Source organism: Sesamum indicum, linkage group LG14 (assembly GCF_000512975.1).
Source record: "Sesamum indicum cultivar Zhongzhi No. 13 linkage group LG14, S_indicum_v1.0, whole genome shotgun sequence".
Classification (NCBI taxonomy): Eukaryota; Viridiplantae; Streptophyta; class Magnoliopsida; order Lamiales; family Pedaliaceae; genus Sesamum; species Sesamum indicum.
The window spans coordinates 4,041,191-4,062,384 of NC_026158.1; the positions used below are offsets into that span (position 1 = coordinate 4,041,191).

The 21,194-nt window shown below is 30.5% G+C and overlaps 3 protein-coding genes across 3 annotated transcripts in view; 2 read left to right on the top strand and 1 right to left on the bottom strand.

Moving 5' to 3' along the window:
• Nucleotides 1-1,035, top strand: part of LOC105176936 (peptide-N4-(N-acetyl-beta-glucosaminyl)asparagine amidase A) — a 1,760-nt gene extending 725 nt beyond the window's left edge. The window contains exon 2 of the mRNA XM_020698841.1: nucleotides 30-1,035. Within this exon, the coding sequence (XP_020554500.1) occupies nucleotides 30-1,035 (1,006 nt within the window). The remainder of the gene's footprint in view (nucleotides 1-29) is intronic.
• On the top strand, nucleotides 3,460-6,828 carry LOC105176937 (uroporphyrinogen decarboxylase 1, chloroplastic). The gene is made up of 6 exons (XM_020698871.1): nucleotides 3,460-3,612; nucleotides 3,693-3,850; nucleotides 4,408-4,790; nucleotides 4,902-5,186; nucleotides 5,679-5,914; nucleotides 6,415-6,828. The coding sequence occupies exons 1-6, from the start codon at nucleotides 3,590-3,592 to the stop codon at nucleotides 6,581-6,583; spliced, it is 1,254 nt and encodes a 417-aa protein (XP_020554530.1). The 5' UTR covers nucleotides 3,460-3,589; the 3' UTR covers nucleotides 6,584-6,828.
• Nucleotides 14,624-16,994, bottom strand: LOC105177081 (protein LIGHT-DEPENDENT SHORT HYPOCOTYLS 10-like). Its single transcript, XM_011100103.2, has 2 exons — nucleotides 16,981-16,994; nucleotides 14,624-15,451 (listed from the first exon to the last, which is right to left on the bottom strand). The coding sequence occupies exons 1-2, from the start codon at nucleotides 16,992-16,994 to the stop codon at nucleotides 14,944-14,946; spliced, it is 522 nt and encodes a 173-aa protein (XP_011098405.1). The 3' UTR covers nucleotides 14,624-14,943.

Below are 21,194 nucleotides of genomic sequence, written 5' to 3' on the forward strand. Positions count from 1 at the left end.
GAAATCAAAATTCCACAGAATGCATACAGGGCAGTGCTTGAAGTTTACGTCTCTTTTCATGAGAATGATGAATTTTGGTATGCAAATTATCCAAATGAGTACATTTCTGTGAATAATCTTACTGGAATGCCTGGCAACGGCCCGTTTCGGGAGGTTGTGGTTATGTTGGATGATATGATTGTTGGTGCAATTTGGCCTTTTACAGTGATCTTCACAGGGGGTATCAATCCATTGTTCTGGAGACCGATTACTGGAATTGGTTCCTTTGATCTCCCAACTTATGATATTGAGATAACCCCTTTCTTAGGTAAATTATTGGATGGGAAAAGCCATAGGCTTGCATTCAGTGTCACAAATGCTTTAAATGTGTGGTACATTGATGCAAATTTGCATCTTTGGTTAGATAAGAAGAGTGTGAAAACACAGGGAAAGCTGTTGAAACATAGTAGTAGTCCCCTTTCCTTGTCTCTTCTTTCGAACGTTGCTGGTTCTGATGGATCTTTCGTTGCAAACGCCAGTCGGTCAGTAACCTCAAGTGGATGGGTGAAATCGTCCAATGGAATGATCACAACCAAATCGCACCAAGAATTCAAGTATAGCAATGCAATGGAGTTGGGAAAAGATGGGAATTTGCAGATATTGAATCAGAGGATATACTTCAAGGGCAGTCTTGGTTCCAAAACGCCGTCATCTTCAGTTGGCTCTAGCAAATTATTCAGAAACTTTGGGCTTAACATGTACTCTGATAACGACGAGAAAGGGAACGGAACCGTTGAATCTAGAGCTAACGTGGCCTTAGACATCAGTGAGAAGAGCCGAATAACGTCCCGTTATGGATCCTCCGTGCATCAACTAAAAAATACGCAGAATGCACATGGATATCTGGTTTACAAAGATAAGATGATCAGTGGATGGGGAAGGACCAAACAAGACTATCACTATTCTGGTAACAAGTTGTGCTATTCTAGGAATGTAAGAAGCTCAAACTACACCATTCTGCATGATAAGGAGAGCAATACTTGCAAAAGACACTGAATTATGGTTTGCTCTTTTCCCTCAAAGGCTCTTTACACGGATGGATTTTCTATTTCCAAATGGCCTAGCATCTTCTATTTCGTTTAACATATACACGCAACGCGTATAATTTTCTCTAAAATAAAATACGTGATATCTTCTTTATACACGTACTATGTGAATATAAAACGTAACATGATTTGAAATAAAAAATCCAATCTGTATGCCTTTTCGTTCCTTCTGATTCTAGTGGTTTCTCAATTCTTGATTATTTCTTGTAAGATTTCTAAACTTTAAAAACCTGCTATACTTAACCTGAATTCGGATTCAGATCATAACCCTACATATTCAAAATATTAACAATTCTTGAACCACCAAAAAAGTAAAAAGTAAATTTTGATTTTTACTATTTTTCTACAAAAAAAGTTGAAAAAAGAGTTTTTACCCTTCATCTATATACAGACTCAAAGTAGTAATTTTGATACTACTGCACCAAATTATTATATTATCAAAAGTATCCTTCAACTTCTCAACTTATGTTAAATTAACTACTCAACAAACTCCTTTAAAAAATTAATTCCATGCAATTACATGTACTAAAAAATGAAATTTATTTCATTTTATTTAAGCTTTTTGTTAATTGAAATTGAAATAATATATTAGTATTTGTTTTGCAGGTACATATAATTATCTTTATCAATATAATATATATTGTACAAAGTATTAATTTTTAATTTAATTTGAGTAAAATATGAATTGGTAATTCATGCATTAAAAACAGTTACCAGACAATTTTGTATGTGCGGTTGTATGGCAATCATAAATTTTAATATAAAAGAAAAAAATTATGAGCTTCGGTAAAATAAATAATATTATTAAAAATTATGTGGGTAGGTACTGCGCGACACCGTATTAGTCTATAGTATATATGAAGTGAGAGCACCTTTTGACGTCCCACTTAATTTTGGTATGTCAATTTTTATTATTTTTAATATTTAACTATTTTTCTTTTTTTCCCTTAACTTTCCATTTTTCTCTTTTTTCAACTTTCCCATCTCTTTTTCTTCTCTCATTTTTTTGATTATTTTGTCATTTTTTTTTGCACTTTTAAATATTTAAAATAATAAAATTAATTATGCACATATGAGTGTGCCACATATGCTCATACTAAGAAAAATTTTTACCTCAAGATCGTATCAAATCATCACATACAGTTACTATATGATTGGTCACTATTTTTAATTTATACGTCAATCACATGATAAGTACATTACACTTATTATATAATTGATTCAAATTTATCCTGTCGGTTTAGAATTTCCCATATACTAATGCCTGGTATATATATATGGACCAGAAAACAAGCCTCTTGTTGTCGGAAATAAATTTTAATTTTTTTTAAATTATCAAATTATTTTTAACATTATATTTCAACTTAATACGTCGGTTTAATTAATATTTGTTTGGTTTAGTGTTCTATGCATTAAATCCTTTAAATAAAAGAATTTTATTTTATTTGGCCAATGGCAAACAAGGACTCTCCATATGCTCTCTCTAACCAAATTATTTCTTCTATATTACTTTTTACTGATTTAATTACATTTAGACCCTTTCTAAAAATATAAAATTACACTTTCCTCTAAAATAGTTTTAAAATTGTACTTATACTCCCTCTGAAAATTCATCATTTATTCAGACCCCTTTCGTTACAGTTTGGACAAAAAAATATTAATGTTAGCCAAAAAAAAATTAATTTTCCCTCTCATTCAACATCCTCGCGTAATAATTTTGTATTTATAAGAAAAAAAATATAGTCATATTAACCTCATTCCATATATATATATATATATTATATTTATAAGTACCAAAATATACATGAAAATATTAAATAAAAAGTAAAATTAAAAATTTATTTAATTTTTTTATTGACATTAGTATTTTTCACTTCAATCATAATGGAAGGGGGTCTGCGGTAAATAGAGATTTTTAAAGGGGAAATAAGTATAATTTTAAAATTTCTTTAGAGAAAAGTATAATTTTAAATTTTTAAAAAAAATCAAAATATAATTGATCTTTTTTATTTTCACTTTCTCTTATACACTTATTTTTACCCCGATCAAACAAACTTGTTGCGATTGCTTCAAATCTTTTGAAGTTATAATTCCTCTTTTTTACGCACTCATCATTATGGTCAATAATATATAAAGTTACACATTTAATAATTTTAAAGAATATATTAATTTTAGATTAATGAATTTTCTTCATAACAATGTTATTACAACAAAAAAAACATAAATATTATTTTTTGAGTATATTACAATGATTATAATTATAAATATTTTATTATTATTTAAAATATTATAAATATCTCTTAAAATTAATATTTTGGAGTGCGGCTGACTAATGGTTAGGCATTATTGGTGTTGCAAGTTTGGACATTTTAGGCGTTTTGATCTGTGGCTTTACAGTTTTTGGACAGTTTTTTACTTTTCCTCAACCACCAAACTAAGGCGATAAGGGGAATAGGAGAAACCCAGCGAGCACTGAGGAACAACAAAGGGGATCGCCAATTTTAATGGGCTTCTCCACCTTCAGCAGGCAAGCTTCGATTTCTGTCCCGAATTCTTTCTTGATTCACAACGAGCTTCTACTTTTGTAAAATTACGTGCTTTCTGCAGTTCCTACTGCAATTCTTGCACAGTGGGTCTGGGCTGGAAATCATCGAGCTTGTTTACGCCCCTGAATTTTCTACCCGCCGGAAGGTCCAATGGGGTTGCGTTCTCCCGCAAGGAAGCCCACAAATTCACTGTCCCTTGCGCATCAGCTTCTTCTTCTGGTATATATCTTGCCCACTTGTAGTGTGTGTGTGTGTGTGTGGGAATTTTCTTTTCTATGTCAGCATTTTCGAAGTATTGGTGTTTCAAAGTACGATGTGTGGTATCCTGAGTTGGAAGTTTCATATGTCTGGCTATTTTATTTGTCTGTGTTTCTATTTTCAATTTTGTATAGGTTTTCGTGTGAGACGGGAATATGTTTGGATTAGTTAATGAGATTGTGTTTTATATTGGAGATGAATAAAGTATATCTTAGAAATAAGGTTTAATGACATTGATAGCATGATACTTGTCTATGCTCTGTTGGACTCATAATTCATGGAATCATCAATCATTCAAGTTTTTAACTTTGGAACAATTTTTTCACTAATGCCTACAACAATGGCTGATTTGAGGCATTCTTATGTGTCCTTGCATTTCTCTTTGTGGGGAAAGGAAGTTTCCCTGTTTTGAGCTTGGTCCTGCATCAGCTTTTTTTGGGGGGTTCATGCTGTTTCTATAATGTAAGATTTTCAGAATTAAAAATGTTCTACTTTTGATTTATCAAAATGGCTTTCAGATCCACTTTTGGTAAAGGCTGCTAGAGGAGATCCAGTTAATCGGCCTCCTGCATGGATGATGCGTCAAGCGGGAAGGTATATGGCTGTTTATAGAAAGCTTGCAGAGAAATATCCATCCTTCAGAGAGAGATCAGAGACAACTGATCTCATTGTGCAAATTTCTTTGCAGCCTTGGGAAGCTTTCCAACCCGATGGAGTTATTATTTTCTCTGATATACTTACCCCACTACCTGCATTTGGTGTTAATTTTGACATAGAAGAGGTGCGGGGTCCCGTAATACAATCTCCCATCCGTTCAGAAGAGGACTTGAAAACATTGCATCCAATTGATTTTGAAAAACTACAATTTGTTGGAGAATCTCTCCGGATATTGCGGAAACAGGTTTGTACCACCTACCAAGTGCTTTAAGATGATATTCTCATACTAGGTTCAAGGCTTCTCTAAAGATCCAATTTCGTCCATGAAAAACCATTCTCGTATCCTTCATTTTAGGTAGGGGAACAAACTGCAGTTTTGGGCTTTGTGGGAGCTCCCTGGACAATTGCTACCTATATAGTTGAAGGTGGAACGACTCGGACATATACAACGATAAAGAGTATGTGCCATACAGCACCACATTTGCTAAGGGGTGTTCTCTCTCATTTGACCAAGGCAATAGCCGAGTACATCATTTTCCAAGTGGAGTCTGGAGCTCATTGCATACAAATATTTGATTCGTGGGGCGGCCAACTGCCACCTGCTATGTGGGACAACTGGTCTAAGCCTTATATCAATGAAGTAAGTTGGATTTTACTCTAATTCATGCTTTTCTTTCTTTGATAAAACAATATTTTACAGCAGGAGTGTGGAAGGCGAGTGAGAGCAAGAATTGGTCCTTTTGAGCTTCTGATCACTGTCTGCAGTAAATTAGAGTATTCTCTTGTGTGTTGTGCTGATTATGTCTTGGCTAATGCTGGCATTCTAGTTTCATGAACTGGCAGCTCTCTGTGTACGTCATTCTTGTGCTTTAGGCTTGTAAAGATTGCAGAGAGGGGTTAGATTTAGTTCTACTATACAAGAAGTTGGAGATACAGAAACTATGTTGATTCATTGAACAAGGGCATAAATTCTTCAAAATGAGGGATATCTCCTCATGAATTAGTATTTGATCGATTTGGGTTTAGGAACTGATGCTCGCTTGACATCGTAGTGTAGCCATAATGTACTTGCTTCGTGTCAAATGTATTCCAAACTTCTCCTTTCTGAGCACCTTCAAGTTTATGAATGCAGATAGTAAGAGTAGTTAAGGAGAAATGCCCTCAAACACCCCTTGTGCTCTATATCAACGGAAATGGTGGTCTTCTTGAACGGATGAAAGGAACTGGAGTTGACGTGATTGGGCTCGACTGGACAGTTGATATGGCCGACGGAAGGAGGCGCCTGGGAAGTGATATTAGCATACAAGGAAATGTAGACCCTGCCTACCTATTTTCTCCTCTTCCTGCAGTAACCAATGAAATTAACAGGTTCATGTCTATTCATCCAATTGTCGATCTAGTGAACTCTCATGCCTTAACAACACATGGCATTTATATGTTTATTAAGTGGACGGTGTGCTTGCACAAGTTTAGTTCATTTTGCACTTATAGGGTTAATTATGACCTCCATAGGAATTACCACAATGCCTGACTGACTGCACCCCTCTTCCTTCCAAAATCACAAAAAGCCAAGTTTTCGTATTAAAGTACACCTTATCTTTATCTTCCTCTGATACTAGACACAAACAAATTAAACCCGTGTATTTCAAACTTATGATGTTAACATCCAATCAAACTTCTAAACATTACCACAAGTTCTAAACAAGTTGTGTGGGTATGTACATGTATTAAACTTTTAGGAAACCGTTTGGTGATTTCAAAGAGGAGGGCTAATGTCACTAACTACACTAACATTCAGGGGAGATTTCTGTAATGGACCCTTACCTTGGATAAAATATGAAGCTGATAAGATCCGTGTTGCTTGTCAGGGTTGTAAACTGTGCAGGGAGAAAGGGCCACATTCTCAACCTAGGCCACGGAGTTCTTGTCGGTACTCCTGAGGAAGCAGTTGCCCATTTCTTTGACGTTGCAAGAAGCATCAACTTTGATTCCCAAGTCGACAATCATGCCGTTGGGGCGCCCAATATGGTAGCCTGAGAGTTGAATTTTGTGTCACAAGATGGAATTTTTGTTGTATAAATAGGCTGTTTGGTCCAGGTATGAGGTAAGTAATCTGATTTTTGCAGCATAGTCTACTCGCACTCTTTCAGGACCGTATGTGCATTCAGAGAAATTGATTCGGTTCTATCTATTCAAATTCAATTCTGATTCTTCATGTACTAATGTTTATGTATGTTTTCTTTGGCTTTTTTTCTGGTAAAAGACAATATGTATTGCTTCAACTGCTTTCAACTTATGTCTAATTTATTTTCAGTACACACTCTGAAGTTTATAAGTTTTCTTCTAAAAAAAAGGAGAGTTAGAATACAATGTCAAACACGAGTAAGGCGTGTCCAATATGTTTTTTGGACTTTTCAAACTTTGCATATTTTTACGAATTTAAAATTCAAAAAAATTATTTTCAAATATTAATTTTATTGCCTCCCCATCATATAAAAACGGGTAAATTATAATAATTGTTCTTCAAATGTATCATAATTATGAATATCTCCTCGTTGTTGAAAAAATTACAAATACTTCCTGATGTTTAATGAAATTATGTAATTTTTGGATGGAGGTATGGAATTTTCAACTTTAATCTTACTGTATTTTTTATTCTTTTTTTAAAAAAAGTAAATTAAAAACTTATAAAAAAATCGAATTGGGTGGATGAATTTTTTTTAAAAATTATAAACAACATTATCCACTTAGTCCTTGAAAAATCAAAAAATTTTAAAAAATAAAACAAAATTATAATTTTTAATCCATAAGGGCGTTTTAATCATTTCACAATAAAAAATAAATAAAAACCTAACGGATTAGGTTAATTGTTAGATGACCGTTAAAATCAGAGAGTATTAGTAATTTTTCAAACAATAAGGGAGTATAATTATGTTAAACCTCATGGAAGGTCATTGTAATTTACCCTATAAAAATTGAAAAAATTCCAACCTATCTCCTTGTAATATACTAAATATTAAAAAAAAAAAAAAAAAACTCATGTGAAAAAAAGTTATCAATTTAACTCTCTGTTTCAACAATGAAGCAAATAAATCATTGGCCATTCAACCTAGATATGAAAAACTCGACAGCTATACCATTTTGTGGATGCAATACAAAGACAAAAAAACCTTCAATAGGTAAGATATATTATAATTGTCAATTTCAAGTTTGCAATTTTTTTCGTTGAAGAGCAATGTGGGTAGGCAGTGGGATTCCGATACACTTTGATTCTATAGCACAAACAGGCTTGGGTGAAAATGCATTTGCAGCAGAGGAAGATCAAGAAAATAGGTTCAGCTCGGTTTTAGTTCTCGTAATGAACTGAAAAGTATTATTGATTGTAATTGTTTATAATACAGGAAGGTAAATTCGTTCATATAAAAAAAATTCTTAATAATAAGTTCAAAAACTTATAAAAATAAATATGTAAATGCACAAATCAAAGAAATTGTTTTTATTTAGACTCATAAATATTCTTTGTGATTAAATTCTAAATTACAAAAGAAGAATATGCGGCTTCACGGAAGTCGTCAAAAAAAGCTTAACAGTAGCGACAATTGGCAAAAAGATGATGATGGCGCATTGAGGAATAAGACAAAAAGCGTGAGTAGGTTGTAATAAATGGGAGTATACGATGAAAAATCGAGGTATACTAAAATGGAGAATAATTATTAAACCCATCATTGCTGCTTCACAAAGTTGCAAGAATCTCCCAATATCAATGCCCAATTGGGGTCTCCATTATGCCTCTTTTTTTTTATTTTATTTAAATAAATAAATCCCTTTTTTTATATTTTTCAAATTTTATATTTTTATTATAGTTGAAACTTGGCAGCAGATATAGCGTGTGATGCGATTGGAGTTTTATTGTGTCTATTTTGGTTTTGTACGAGTTTCACGACTTTGTTCTAAAAAGGTATTTCGCTAGGAAAATGAGACGTTGGGATGTTTGCCTACATAACTCGGAATAATGGGTTTTTGCACGTTCTTTAATTTTGAATTTTTTGGTCAAAAATTCAAATAATTGCATAATAATTAAATTATTTTTTATTTTATATATCAATTATATGATAAGTATAATTCTCACTTACTGTAATACCTAAGCAGGTCATATCAAACTTTCCATTTTTTTCTTCGTACCAAAGCGACATCAAACACATGTATGTGAAACATAAAAATTGTGTTCTAATCATAATGTTTCTCCGTGATGGGAGAACAACACGATTCAAATAGAAAAAAATATGATTTTTTGTTAAAATTAATTATCACAGTTAAATATAAAATATCGTAGCAAAAATTAATTAATCATGATTGAGTAACAAGTATTATTTGTTATTTTTACAAATGAGATCGAAACAATAGTTACAATTAGAAATTATTGTCAATATTTTGGTCACACGTAAAATCATAATGATATTGAGTAATCGCGAACAAAATTTAAGTTTTCGTATAGATTTTATTTGATTGTAATAGATAATATTGATTTGTCATAATTTTTGAATCATTGTGCTTAATTTATAATATAGAGAATAATCTTATATATATATATATATAATGAGTTATGTACAACTTAAGGTTACATTTCGATTTATGAATTCGGATTTGAGACGAATATTTAGATAACATATATCAAATGGCTAAGAATTTGAAATCTATTAATATTTATAAAAAAATAATTCAATTAAGAATTTGATGATGTTCTTTGAATTTAATTTAAAGAGCTTGTCCAACATATATATATATATATATAATCATACTTACATGATTATATTAATATTTTAATAAATAGAACAATTGAGCAATATGTCAATATAATTAAAAATTATTAATCATACATTTAATACATCTTTGTAGAAGTCACATGATAAATTAATTTCATTTTTCGTTATGATTAATTATTATAGTTAAAAATATAACTGATAATTAACCAAGCCTGCAGTTATTAGTTGTTGTTTTGCAAGCAATGTCAAAACATCAATTACAGTTAAAAATTATAGCAAATATCCATGGATAAAACCATGGCAAATGTTAATTAGCTGCGACTACAATTTAAATTTTTATATCGATTTTATTTAGGGCGTACAATAATATATATATATATATATTTGTCAAATTATAATGACAACAATTTAAAAACCACTACAAATTAATATTATCTACCACAATTAAATAAAAATAATGAGAAAATTTAAGTTTTAACTACAGTTAATTAAATTTATCATGATTTTAATTATAATCAAAATATTTTCCATGATTTTTCAGCGATGGCTAATATTTTAGCATTGCTTGCAAAAACAACTAATTGCGTTGTATAGATGCAGTTCATTAGTATTTCGATCATAATTTTTTACTTTTAACAATATTAATATTTTTTCTAGTTGTGAAAAAAGTAAACTCAATCTATGTCGTAATCTTTTATTTTAATTTTTTAATGGATAAATTTCAACGGACTCCTTGAAAATTGTCGTAATTATAAATACACCTCAATATTTAAAAATTTTAAAATATTCTTTAAAATTAACGTCCGTCTATAATTATAACAAACTTTAAAGAAGCCCTTTATGATATAGAACTTTTCAAATACCATATTTCCCAAAAATAACAAATGAATATTCTTTCTTTTAATTATGTTATATTTGACTAAAAAAAATAAATAATAGAACAATATTAGATTTATATATATAAAAGTCCAATATGGAATAAGAACAATATGATGAGTGTTGCAAATTGATGGGGGGCCACAGGCAATGGGGACTTCTTAGTGCTTTTATCACTAAGGTTTCATTTTTTAGATGATAATCTTGATTTATATATCTCCTTTTCAGTCTTAGAATTAATTAATCAATACTATTGAGGAAAATATACTTTATTTTACTATTGGGAATGATCGCTTATTGCAGATCAAATAAATATTTTTTAATTAAATTATTTTTATAAAGGTAAAAATATACCTCTTCGCATGCATTAATGTGTGAACATATATGTATAAGAGTAGTTTGATCGTAAAAAAATTTATTAGACCTTCAATAAATCATTAATAATGGATCACGTTAAAAGAAAATAGAAGATTAATGAACCAAAAAAAATTAAAAATTTTAATATCCTTACTAATTATATATATTCAGTGATAAGGATATTTATTAATGAATTTTATGATTTTATTAATTACTATTATTTTTTAAAAATTATTATTAGCAAGAATTAGTGACAAAAATGTGCACAAATTATCGCTAAATGCAATTAACTAGTGATACATGTCAGTGACGATCTAGTGGCAACAAATAGTAATTATGTTACTATATTGTGTTTAAGTTGTCACTATGGATGTGTCACTAATTGTGTTTAGTGACAACTTTGTATATAATTTTTTTCACTAATCATTATATAGTAACAAGATAAAATTTGTCACTTAATATATATTTTTAGTGTTAAGTTTTAGAATTATCACTTGATATTTTGTCACCAATGTCGTGTTTTCTTGTAGCGTCAATTGGGGTAAATATGGATTTTCATCCAATTTTATATCGACAAATTTGGTAAATTCATCTAACAGACGGAGTTCTTTGTTAGACATAAATAAACCTCATAAATACTAGATATAATTTTTTAAATTAAATTACAAGAGGTCTACTTGTAATTACACCAAATTAACCTCAATGAATGACAGTATAATTATCCCTTATTCAAATGATATTGTAGCTAGTGCTAGGTTACGTATGTATCGAAAAATTTGTAATTTTGATCCCGTAATTATAGGGCTGACAAAATATAGTCCTCCTACAATTAATATTTGTATTTTCATAAGATTCCACATTAAGGTTAAATTTGTTGGAAATTATAAATGTTGTTGGAATTTTGGTATAGTCCTTTTTAAACATTTTTTTTCAAAATAACTTGACTTAATTATTATTATTATATTAAATTTCAATAGAGCTAAAATTGCCGCCCTCATAAAATTACGGGATCATGTTTGCAATTTTTTGTGCATATATACTAGCTAGATTAAATTAGCGGAAATATTGAAATTTAGTCATGTAACTTATAGTCCTATAACTTTAAAATTTTGGCAATTTTAATCATTTTTCGGCTAATTTGGCCAAAAAATTACATGTGAGTTGCACATGGCCTAATTAAATTGTAATTTTTAGTCCTATAAGCTAAGTCATGCAGAACTAAAAAAGCCAACTTTCCTAAATTATAGGACTAAAATGCCAACGCCCTTGAAGTTACAGGACTAAAATGCAATTTAATTGATCCATGTATAAGTCGCATGTAATTTCTAAGCCAATTGGATGAAAATTGTTAAAATTTTAAAGTTACAAAATTAAATTATGAAAATTAATTTGTACAGGACCAAAAATATCATGCCCCATAAATTAGAGGACGAGATTTGCAATTTTCCCTTAAATTAGCCAATGAACAGATGAGCGACGAATTTTCTGCTAATGTAGCCAAACCGGCCATGGTACAATTAAGTACCAAAAAATTCAAAAATATGTGCTGCAAAATAAAATAACATAAAGCAAAATAATTAAGAAATCATCAATCAAATATATGCTCAATATTACGAGCCCATATTTATTCCTAATTAGAAACCATTTAATAAGAAGGTGTTTGGCTAAATTTATTTTAAAAAGTTATAACTTTACGCACTTTAAAAAATATTTTAAAGCTTAATTATAAGATAATTGTACTTATTATAAAATAATATTATAGAGCTTATAGATGCATATATAATTTTGTAATTAATATATTTAAAGTTGCATTAGTTTATTAAAATTCTTAAAAATAAGTTGAGATCTTTGTACTTTTTTAAAAGAATTTATTAGCTACTAACATATTAAAGAAATTTATCGCTCGAACACACGAATCTTTTAAGTTTCCAAACATCCAATAAAATAGTTTTAAAAATTTATAAGCTCGTTCAAACACCTTTCAAAATATTAATGCTACGAATTTAATTGGATGTATTCTCCCACACGCCCATCCACGACACACGTCCTCGTGCTGTGTGGACCCCTTGATCCAGTCTGTCTCGGACATTGACACACAAATATGGTTCTTTAGACATCAATAAGATTCTGTTCAATAATATTATTTTGCAGTCGCGATATTTTTTTTTAGAAAATCGATTACTAAAAAGTATATACCATGTTATATATCAAAAGCCGTTCTCCAATCGACATACAATTGGAAGCTCATCATCCAACGGGCGAAATTATGTTCCCTTATGTATTATAATATGAATTAGGTTCGACCAAATTCAACTAATCACGCAGGTTATGCAAAGTTTTCATATGAGTGAAAAATTAAATTACATTTTTAGTCTCATTGAGCAGGGGATTCAACGTATTTAGTGACCTGCTTTACGTGATTTTCAAGATAAATGTAAAATTTGAAAAACTCGAAGAATTGAGTTCTATGTTTTACGAGATTTTCAAAATAGTCCTGACATTGAAAAAACTCGACACCTTTAGTCTCCGCAGCTTTACAGGATATATGACACTAAATGTATCGAATTTTTTCAATGTTGGACTATTTTGAAACCTCCGTAAAACATAAAACTAATTGTGTCGAGTATTTTTTTTTAATTTTAGATCAGTTTAAAAATTTCATACGAAAAACAAATAACTAAATGTGTCGAATTACAATATTAATATTATTTTAAGATTTTCATAAAATAAAAGATTTAAAATATTGAACTCCCTACTCAATGAAACGAAAACTATAATTCCGCCGACCCTATATATGTTTGGGAACTAAAAATGGACATTTGAAGCTATACAGATGCAAGTGTAATAATATTGTTATTGTCAGTTGGATATTTGCTTAGTGTAATAACATTACGTTACCATTACATCAACATGAATGACGACCACCCACGAAATTATCAAAACTGTCGACAGAAAAAAACAGTTACAATTCTACGTATACACACAATTAATTGACCCATTTTAGGAAATTTAATTTTCTAGTGTTAATTTGGACTTGATTAAAAATTGATGAATTAATGGGGCCTTTATGTTTTTTAGCAAAGAAATAGAAGAAAAAGATGCATGCAGAACAAATATATGACAACAATTAATGTTTCATAGTCATGACATGTAATAATTGAACGAAAAATTAGGTACATTTTTAGTCCCATAAAATATGGGATTCAATACGTTTAGTTTTCTATTCTATAAATTTTTTAAATAACGTCGAACTCCTTATCTTGTAAAACTAAAAATACCATTTTGTCGAATAATTCTCATCGTGATCATGACCATGTAGGGAATAAATAAACAAAATTAAGGTCGACGATAATCAATGGATGTTATAAATCGATCTTTCGGAAGAAGAAAGAAAATAAAAACATTCTTGTAGTAAACTTGAAATACAAAAACAATTCATTTACACTGTAATTGATGAACTAAATCATAAAATGGATCAGAAGTTATTGTATTATATGTAAGGAATTTTAAGACACAGATGTTTTTATGGTAGCTTTTCATCATCCTGTAGATTTTATGCTCCAAAGTCCAAACACACACACATGTACACGTGTGTGTGTGTGTGTGTGTGAATTATGAATGAGGGATCACACAGTGGTGATGGGGAGCAAAAGATCGTGGGCAGAATCCCAAAAGAGGACAACATAATATTTGGACAAAACTTAAAATAAACATACGATCATCACCCCACAGATATATACATATATATTTAATTATTAATTCATAAAATGAACCACCAAATGAAAATTCCCTTCTTCTTGTCCTAATATTCCCTGATATATGATCCGAGGATGGATCAGTGTCGTGTGTGTGTCCGCGTCCGAGGTTTCTTGATCTCTGGGCGGCTATGTATCATTTTCAGTTTCACACAGTACTCTCAACTATAATATGTGTATATATATATACACAACTGTATGTAAACAACGTATATATGCAAATTAGGGTTTATGCAGGGCGGTTAGGGTTCTTGATGAAGTGAAGCAGATATCACTTAATTTCTTCAAGTATTCAAACTATTGGGATTTAATTCTCAATGTATAGGATTTAGCTAAATGCCACATTTACAGTAAACCATTTATACACCAAACACCAACTTTCATCAGTTTATCATATACATATATATATATATATATATATATATCAAGATAAAAAGTAAAAATTACATGTTTTTCCCATCAAGACATAAATGAGCTTCAAGCACTTCAAGATCAAAGAAAAGACAAACATTCACCAATTCTGCAGTTCAAATAAAAAACCCACAAAATATTTTCATATTTTTATATGTATATTAATATATATATATATATATAGAGAGAGAGAGAGAGAGAGAGATTTTACTCGTTAATTATAATGAAATAAGCATCAAATTCCAGAAGATTGAAAACTGGAATTGGAGGGCATCATCGTCCCTTGATCATGATCACTAGCTTTCCTCTTCTTCTTCTTCTTCTTCTTCTTGTAGGGTATCCCCCGCGCCTTCGCCTGAGACTCCCTCACCTCCCTCAGATACACGCGTATGGCCCCATTCGCAAAAGGGTTCGTCTCCGCCGCTCCTCCGTTCTCCTCGTAGGCTGCCCGCAGCCGCCCGATCAGTGCATCTAGGCTGCCCCACGCCTGCCTCAGCGGGCAGCTGCAGGGCCCCGCCGGCTCTGGCTGCCCGAAGAACACGCACCCCTGTACGTGAACCTTAGTCTTACCAAACTGATCTAAGTACCGGAGGAAATCAAGGACGTGGCTGTAGTTGCACTGCGGCAGCCCCACCGGCGGCCGCTGGTTCCGGAGGTACTGCCCGAAGGTGTTCCAGTCCCGCCGCTTCGCGGCTGCTGCTGCTGCTCCGCTGATCTTGATGGTCCACCAGCTTCCTGCCCACCTGGATCATTGGACATTATCGATCGTTTCTTGGGTATGAATTGTTAATGCCTGAAGAAATTAATTAATATATATATGTATATATATGTATGTATGATATTAATTGAATTTTTTATGAATAATTTGGTTTGAAAATAATGAGATGGAATTTGATTCAAGTGGGCAATAATCAAATGATGAGGCTATTGAGGAGACATGGGATGGGCCAATCAAAGTGCTTTATCTCCCTTTGACAACACTATTTTCTTCCTTTAAGTGTATTATTAATAAGTGTAATGCTCTCTTTTATGTATGTATATATATGGGTGGGGTGGGGTGGGGGGGAGGGGTGCAGTAGCATCATTGAAAGGCAATCACTATGAATGGAGACAAGGGTTTTATACCCTAGTGATGAGTAGGTAAACAGGTACAAAGTAACCTGAGTTAATTTATTAGGAGAAAAGTTAGACAGCATAGTCTTTTTATTGCATGCATTCATAGTGATATTGAAACTTGTCTCCCCTAAGATTGAGAATAGGATTTGGTAATTTTTGGGCTTTAACACGCGTCAGATTCCTTCTTTAATTTGCACAACTTTCATTTTGAACTTCTAATCGCTTCATTTGTGATGCAGCTTGCACCTTGATTTGTGCGTCCTCGATATCATTTGTTTTGGCTTCTTAAAAATTCATTGATTTGTTCTAAAAAGATATTTTACTAGAAAGAAAATGTCTTCAACTTTATAACTTGTTTAAGTTTTTCGTTTGTAATTAATGTGAGACGCTTGCCTACGTCATTAATCACTCAATAAGAGTTTAAGAGGGGTACATGGCCTTGTTTTGATAGACGGTACCAAATGATACAACTTACGATTTGAATGGTGCCTATTGCTCGAGGTATTGTCCGCTCGAGCTTCTTAGAAGTGGCTTGTCCTAAAAGACATCTAGCTAGCTAGAGAAGAGAGGTCTTAGGCCTATAAACCGCTCAAAGTCCTCATTTGCAATTAATATGGGACGCTTGCCCTACATCAATCATATTATACGCGATTTTCTAAGTTTACAAAAAATGGTGAATATTGATAAATTAATAAATATAATTATTTTAATCAGATCAAATTTATAACAAGTAATTGGTTACAATGTGCTACATATAATAAGTTCGTGACATGTGAACGATGGTTGCTAGGTTTCTAAGACTAAACTTGCAATTTAATTAGATCATGTGCAAGTCACGTACAATTCTTCAGCCAAAATTGGCAAAAAAAATAAAAATGATTAAAATTGTCAAAAATTTAAAATTGTAGGATTAAATCTTAAGGTCTGGTGTAATTACACGTAGACCCCCTGTAGTTTGAGAAATTACATCTAGCACCCCTAAGGTTTGTTTCCGTCTAACAAGTTAATCCCTTTGTTAGTCAAAATTCACTAAATTAATATTAATAGAAAAATTAAATGAAAATTGATATATACCATCGATTGATTTAATACTGATTTATTGTAGGTCAAACAATTTCTTTCGAACTAAACTGCCCCTATAACAGTGACGATATACCTCCTCATATGCATTAACGCGTGAAGGAGTATGAGGGTGATTTGGTCATAAAAAGATTTATTCAACCTGTAATAAGTTAGCAATTAGTCAATCAAGAGTACAAAGAGATTTTTTTTTTTCAATTTTTTTTGTTAATATTAGCAAATTCGTGAATGTTGACTAACGAATGGACAAATTTATTAGATGAAAGCAACTCAAGAGGTTCTAAATGTAATTTCTTAAACTATAGGAAGTCTAATGTAATTAGACCAAATTTTAGGAGGGGGAGTGTAATTATCTCTTTTTTAATAATTTTAAAAAAGTAAATTTATAGTTATTACAAGATATGAAGACATGTAGTACGTAGTTTGTCTTTCATTTAAGAGAGGAGTATTTGATTTTGTACTTAATTAATTGTGTTGTACTATGTATAGTATACGGCTGAGAATTAATTAATGCCCAAAAAATAAATAAATAATGGCTAAAAGACAGAATCATTAATCAGCTGCTAATCCCATTAATTAGATAGATACACTTATATAATATACGTAGACATGATTATTTAATTAATTAAGCTGATTTTTAATTATATAGTAAAAAATTGAATTATTTATGTTAATTAATTGATGATTAATGCTTGTAGTGATGGCTTCATCTATTATTGGTCTCTTATTTTATTTTCCATTTGACATATCATTTCCATGATTTGCCCCTCAAAATGGGGAATTTGACTTCTAGGGAATTTGATATTCGATTAGATGGTTTGAGATTTGTCTATGTAAGCAAATGAGAAGAGAGGATTAGGTACCCAAAAATGTAATTTTGGTCCTGTAATTATAAGGGTGGTAATTTTGGTATTTTCTTATTTTTAATGTAATTGAGAATTATAATTAAAAAATATATATATATATTTAATTCAAATTTCATCAAAATTAATGTTAAATTCGTCGAAAGTAATGCTTGGCTGAAATTTTAGTTCTACGGCTAGTTTTGTTGACGTAGCATTTTTTGTTCTAGTAGTATTTGGACTAAATATGTCACACTCCTATAGTTATAGAATTAAAATTATACTTTTTTCTTTGTGTTCCTCGAGCCAAGTCAGCAAAAGTGGCACAAAAAATTAAAAAAAACCCCAAATTGACTAAATCGTGTGCAAAGCATGTGATAATTCTCGGCAAATTTAGCATTTTCGTCGAGATTTGGACTAAATGTCCTATTTTTTAATTACAGTCCCTGATTGCAATTTTCATATCGAACAGGACAAAAAGTGTCATCACCTTATAATTAATGGATCAAAATTACATTGTTCCCGAATTAGGTAACCGCCATAGCTAGAAAGCATGATTCACTAGATAAATATGATTTTTGCTACGATTAATTATTATAAAAAAAAAATATGACAAATACAAATTAATCATGATTTCGCAACGGTCACTAGCAGTTGTTTCCGTAAGTGTGGCCAAAACTATGGGAAATATTTTCTCTTTTAAAACCCTGGCGAATATTGATTAAGTATGATAAAAATTTAAATTTTTTACTTTAATTTTATTTAACCATGATTATATTAGTAATTTACCAGGAATTTTTAAGTTGTGATAATTTATAGTATTTTGAAAATTCAATTTTCTTTTGTATGATTTTAAGAGCAAATTTTCATGTCATAGAGTATTTCTTGTTCAGATTATTAATGTTATCCAATTCCAGAATTCCAGCCACTTTGTCAATTCTATACCTCATTTAAGGGTAGTTTTGTCTGAGAAAGAGTCTTACAACATTAGGATTCACTGCCAAAATCTCAGTTACATGTCTCTTTCTTCTGTTGTAATTATGAAATTAAATTTTATCACTAGAATAAAAATAATTTCTACTACAGATTATTACTATCGTCAAATGAAAAATATTATGACGAATACAAATTAACAACGGCTCTACAACGGTCATAAGTCGTTGTTTCGTCAAATAGGGTCAAAACAAAATCATGGCTAAAATCACGATTAGTATTAATTAATTGTGGTAAAAATTTAAGTTTTCGCATTGATTCTATTTGACTGTAATTAAATAATATTTATTTACCATAATTTTTAAGTTGTAGTCATTTATAATGTAGTAAAATATTAACTTTTTGTAGCGTATTTTTCTTCTTTTTTTGTTCCGAGAACGAGGGGTAATTATATTATTAGCCAAAATATGAGAGTACATTATTATATTAATATTTCAATCCATCTAAATATATTTTTTTTAATACATCAAGTAACACATACTAATAAAATTATAATAAATATTATAAATTCAAATAAATCACTATACGTCATGTGGGATTCAAATTCATGATCATATACTTCAAAGTTATGAGTCCTCAATTTTAATTATCACTACAAATATATATATATATATATATATATATTATTCCCCATAAGATAAATCATTACGACTTAAAAAATGTCGTAATTCAATAAAATCTACCATAGGAGATATCGATGCAAAAGTTTAAGTTTCGATGATGGTTAATTAACATTAATTAATTATAGTTTTACCTATGATTAAAATACTTTCCACAATTTTTAGTTGTAGTAAATATTTTGATCGCACTTGCTGAAACATCTAATCACTATTGCACAGTCGTGATTAATTAATATCGATCATAAATTTTATATTTTTAATCATGATAATTAACCATGATAAAAATTCATATTTCTTCTAGTGAACTAGTTCGTGCATATGTTTTTATCATGTCTTGTTATTAAATTGATCAATAACTTAAATGCGATCTGTGTCTATCTCCCTTAAATGAAAAATAATATGATTTAAGGTCTGGTCTGAACGTATTTACTAATTCAGACTATTATTAGACTAATGAGCCACAAAATTGATAATTGTGCGTACATGCATATTGAGAAATGTAACGAGTGTTTTGTAATATTTTAAGAGAGTGATGTGGTTTGCAACTCGATCGATACCCTATTACACAAGGTATTATCCGCTTTGGTTCTGAAGTAGCCCCACAATTTTGTCCCAAAAAGGTACCTCGTTAGGAAAAAGACACTGGGGCTTATAAGCCGCTCAAGCTCCTCGTCTGCAATCAATATAAAATGTTTGTCTACTACAGAATTTATTGTAAACATACAAACATAAGAGATTGAAAGGATCCTTTACAACGAACTCTCCTGAAATTTGTCATAATTACGAATACTTCTTTATTATTAGAAAAATTACAAATTTAAAATTATTGATCGTCTAACAAATATTCCATCGTGACAACTCAATGTAAGGATATATTTCTTAGACGACTGTTAATTTCAAAAAGTATTTATAATTTTTTTACCCAAAAAAGATACTTTTTTAAAATAATCAACCCATAGTAACTAAAATTCATTTTCTTTTTTTCCAATAGAATTTCAACACACCACTTAGACAACCTTCTTGGGTCTATATAGCATTTTTTATTTTTTTGGTAAATTACAAGGGCACCACTGAAATTTGACTTAATTACAAATATATTTCATTATTTAAAAATTATAAGTACCTCTAAAGTAACAAATCTAAAATAAGTTGTCACAAGAGGGTATTTGTTAATGTAACTTTAATTTCAGGGGGATATTTGTAACTTTTCAAACAACGAGTAGGTATTTGTAATTATCGCAAACCTCAGAAAAATTTGTTGATTATGTTTGTCTTCGTTTTTGGGCCATCTCCGAGATGGCCCAAAACCGAAGCAATGTTTGGCATTCAATATTTTGTCAATTTTTATCTCGTTTCTAGGTATTTTGTAACAGTGAGGCGGGGACAAAATTAAAATTTCTCTCTTTATTTACAAATAAATTATATATATTTTTATACATATATATATATAAAAATATATATAAAAAAATATGATTTGACAATAAACAGTACTTTTTGTCTCCTCACTATCCAACATCAAATATACCAAACTTATTTTATATTATTTCCAAAAATAAATCCAAACATACACACTATCTCTAACTTATTTTTATTTATCTTTGTTTTTCTCTCTCTATCTGCACAAAATACCCAAAAACAAGTTAAAAACAAAATCAAATATTATGGTTGTATTTTATCTTTTTTTTATACTTTGCAGTTCATTACATTCAAATCTAAAGACTGATTCAATATATTAATAATTTAAATCAACAAATACTTACGTTCAAATTAACGAGATAAAGAAATATCAAACTATTATGGAAGTAGATATACATCCACGGTCGCCGAATTCAAAC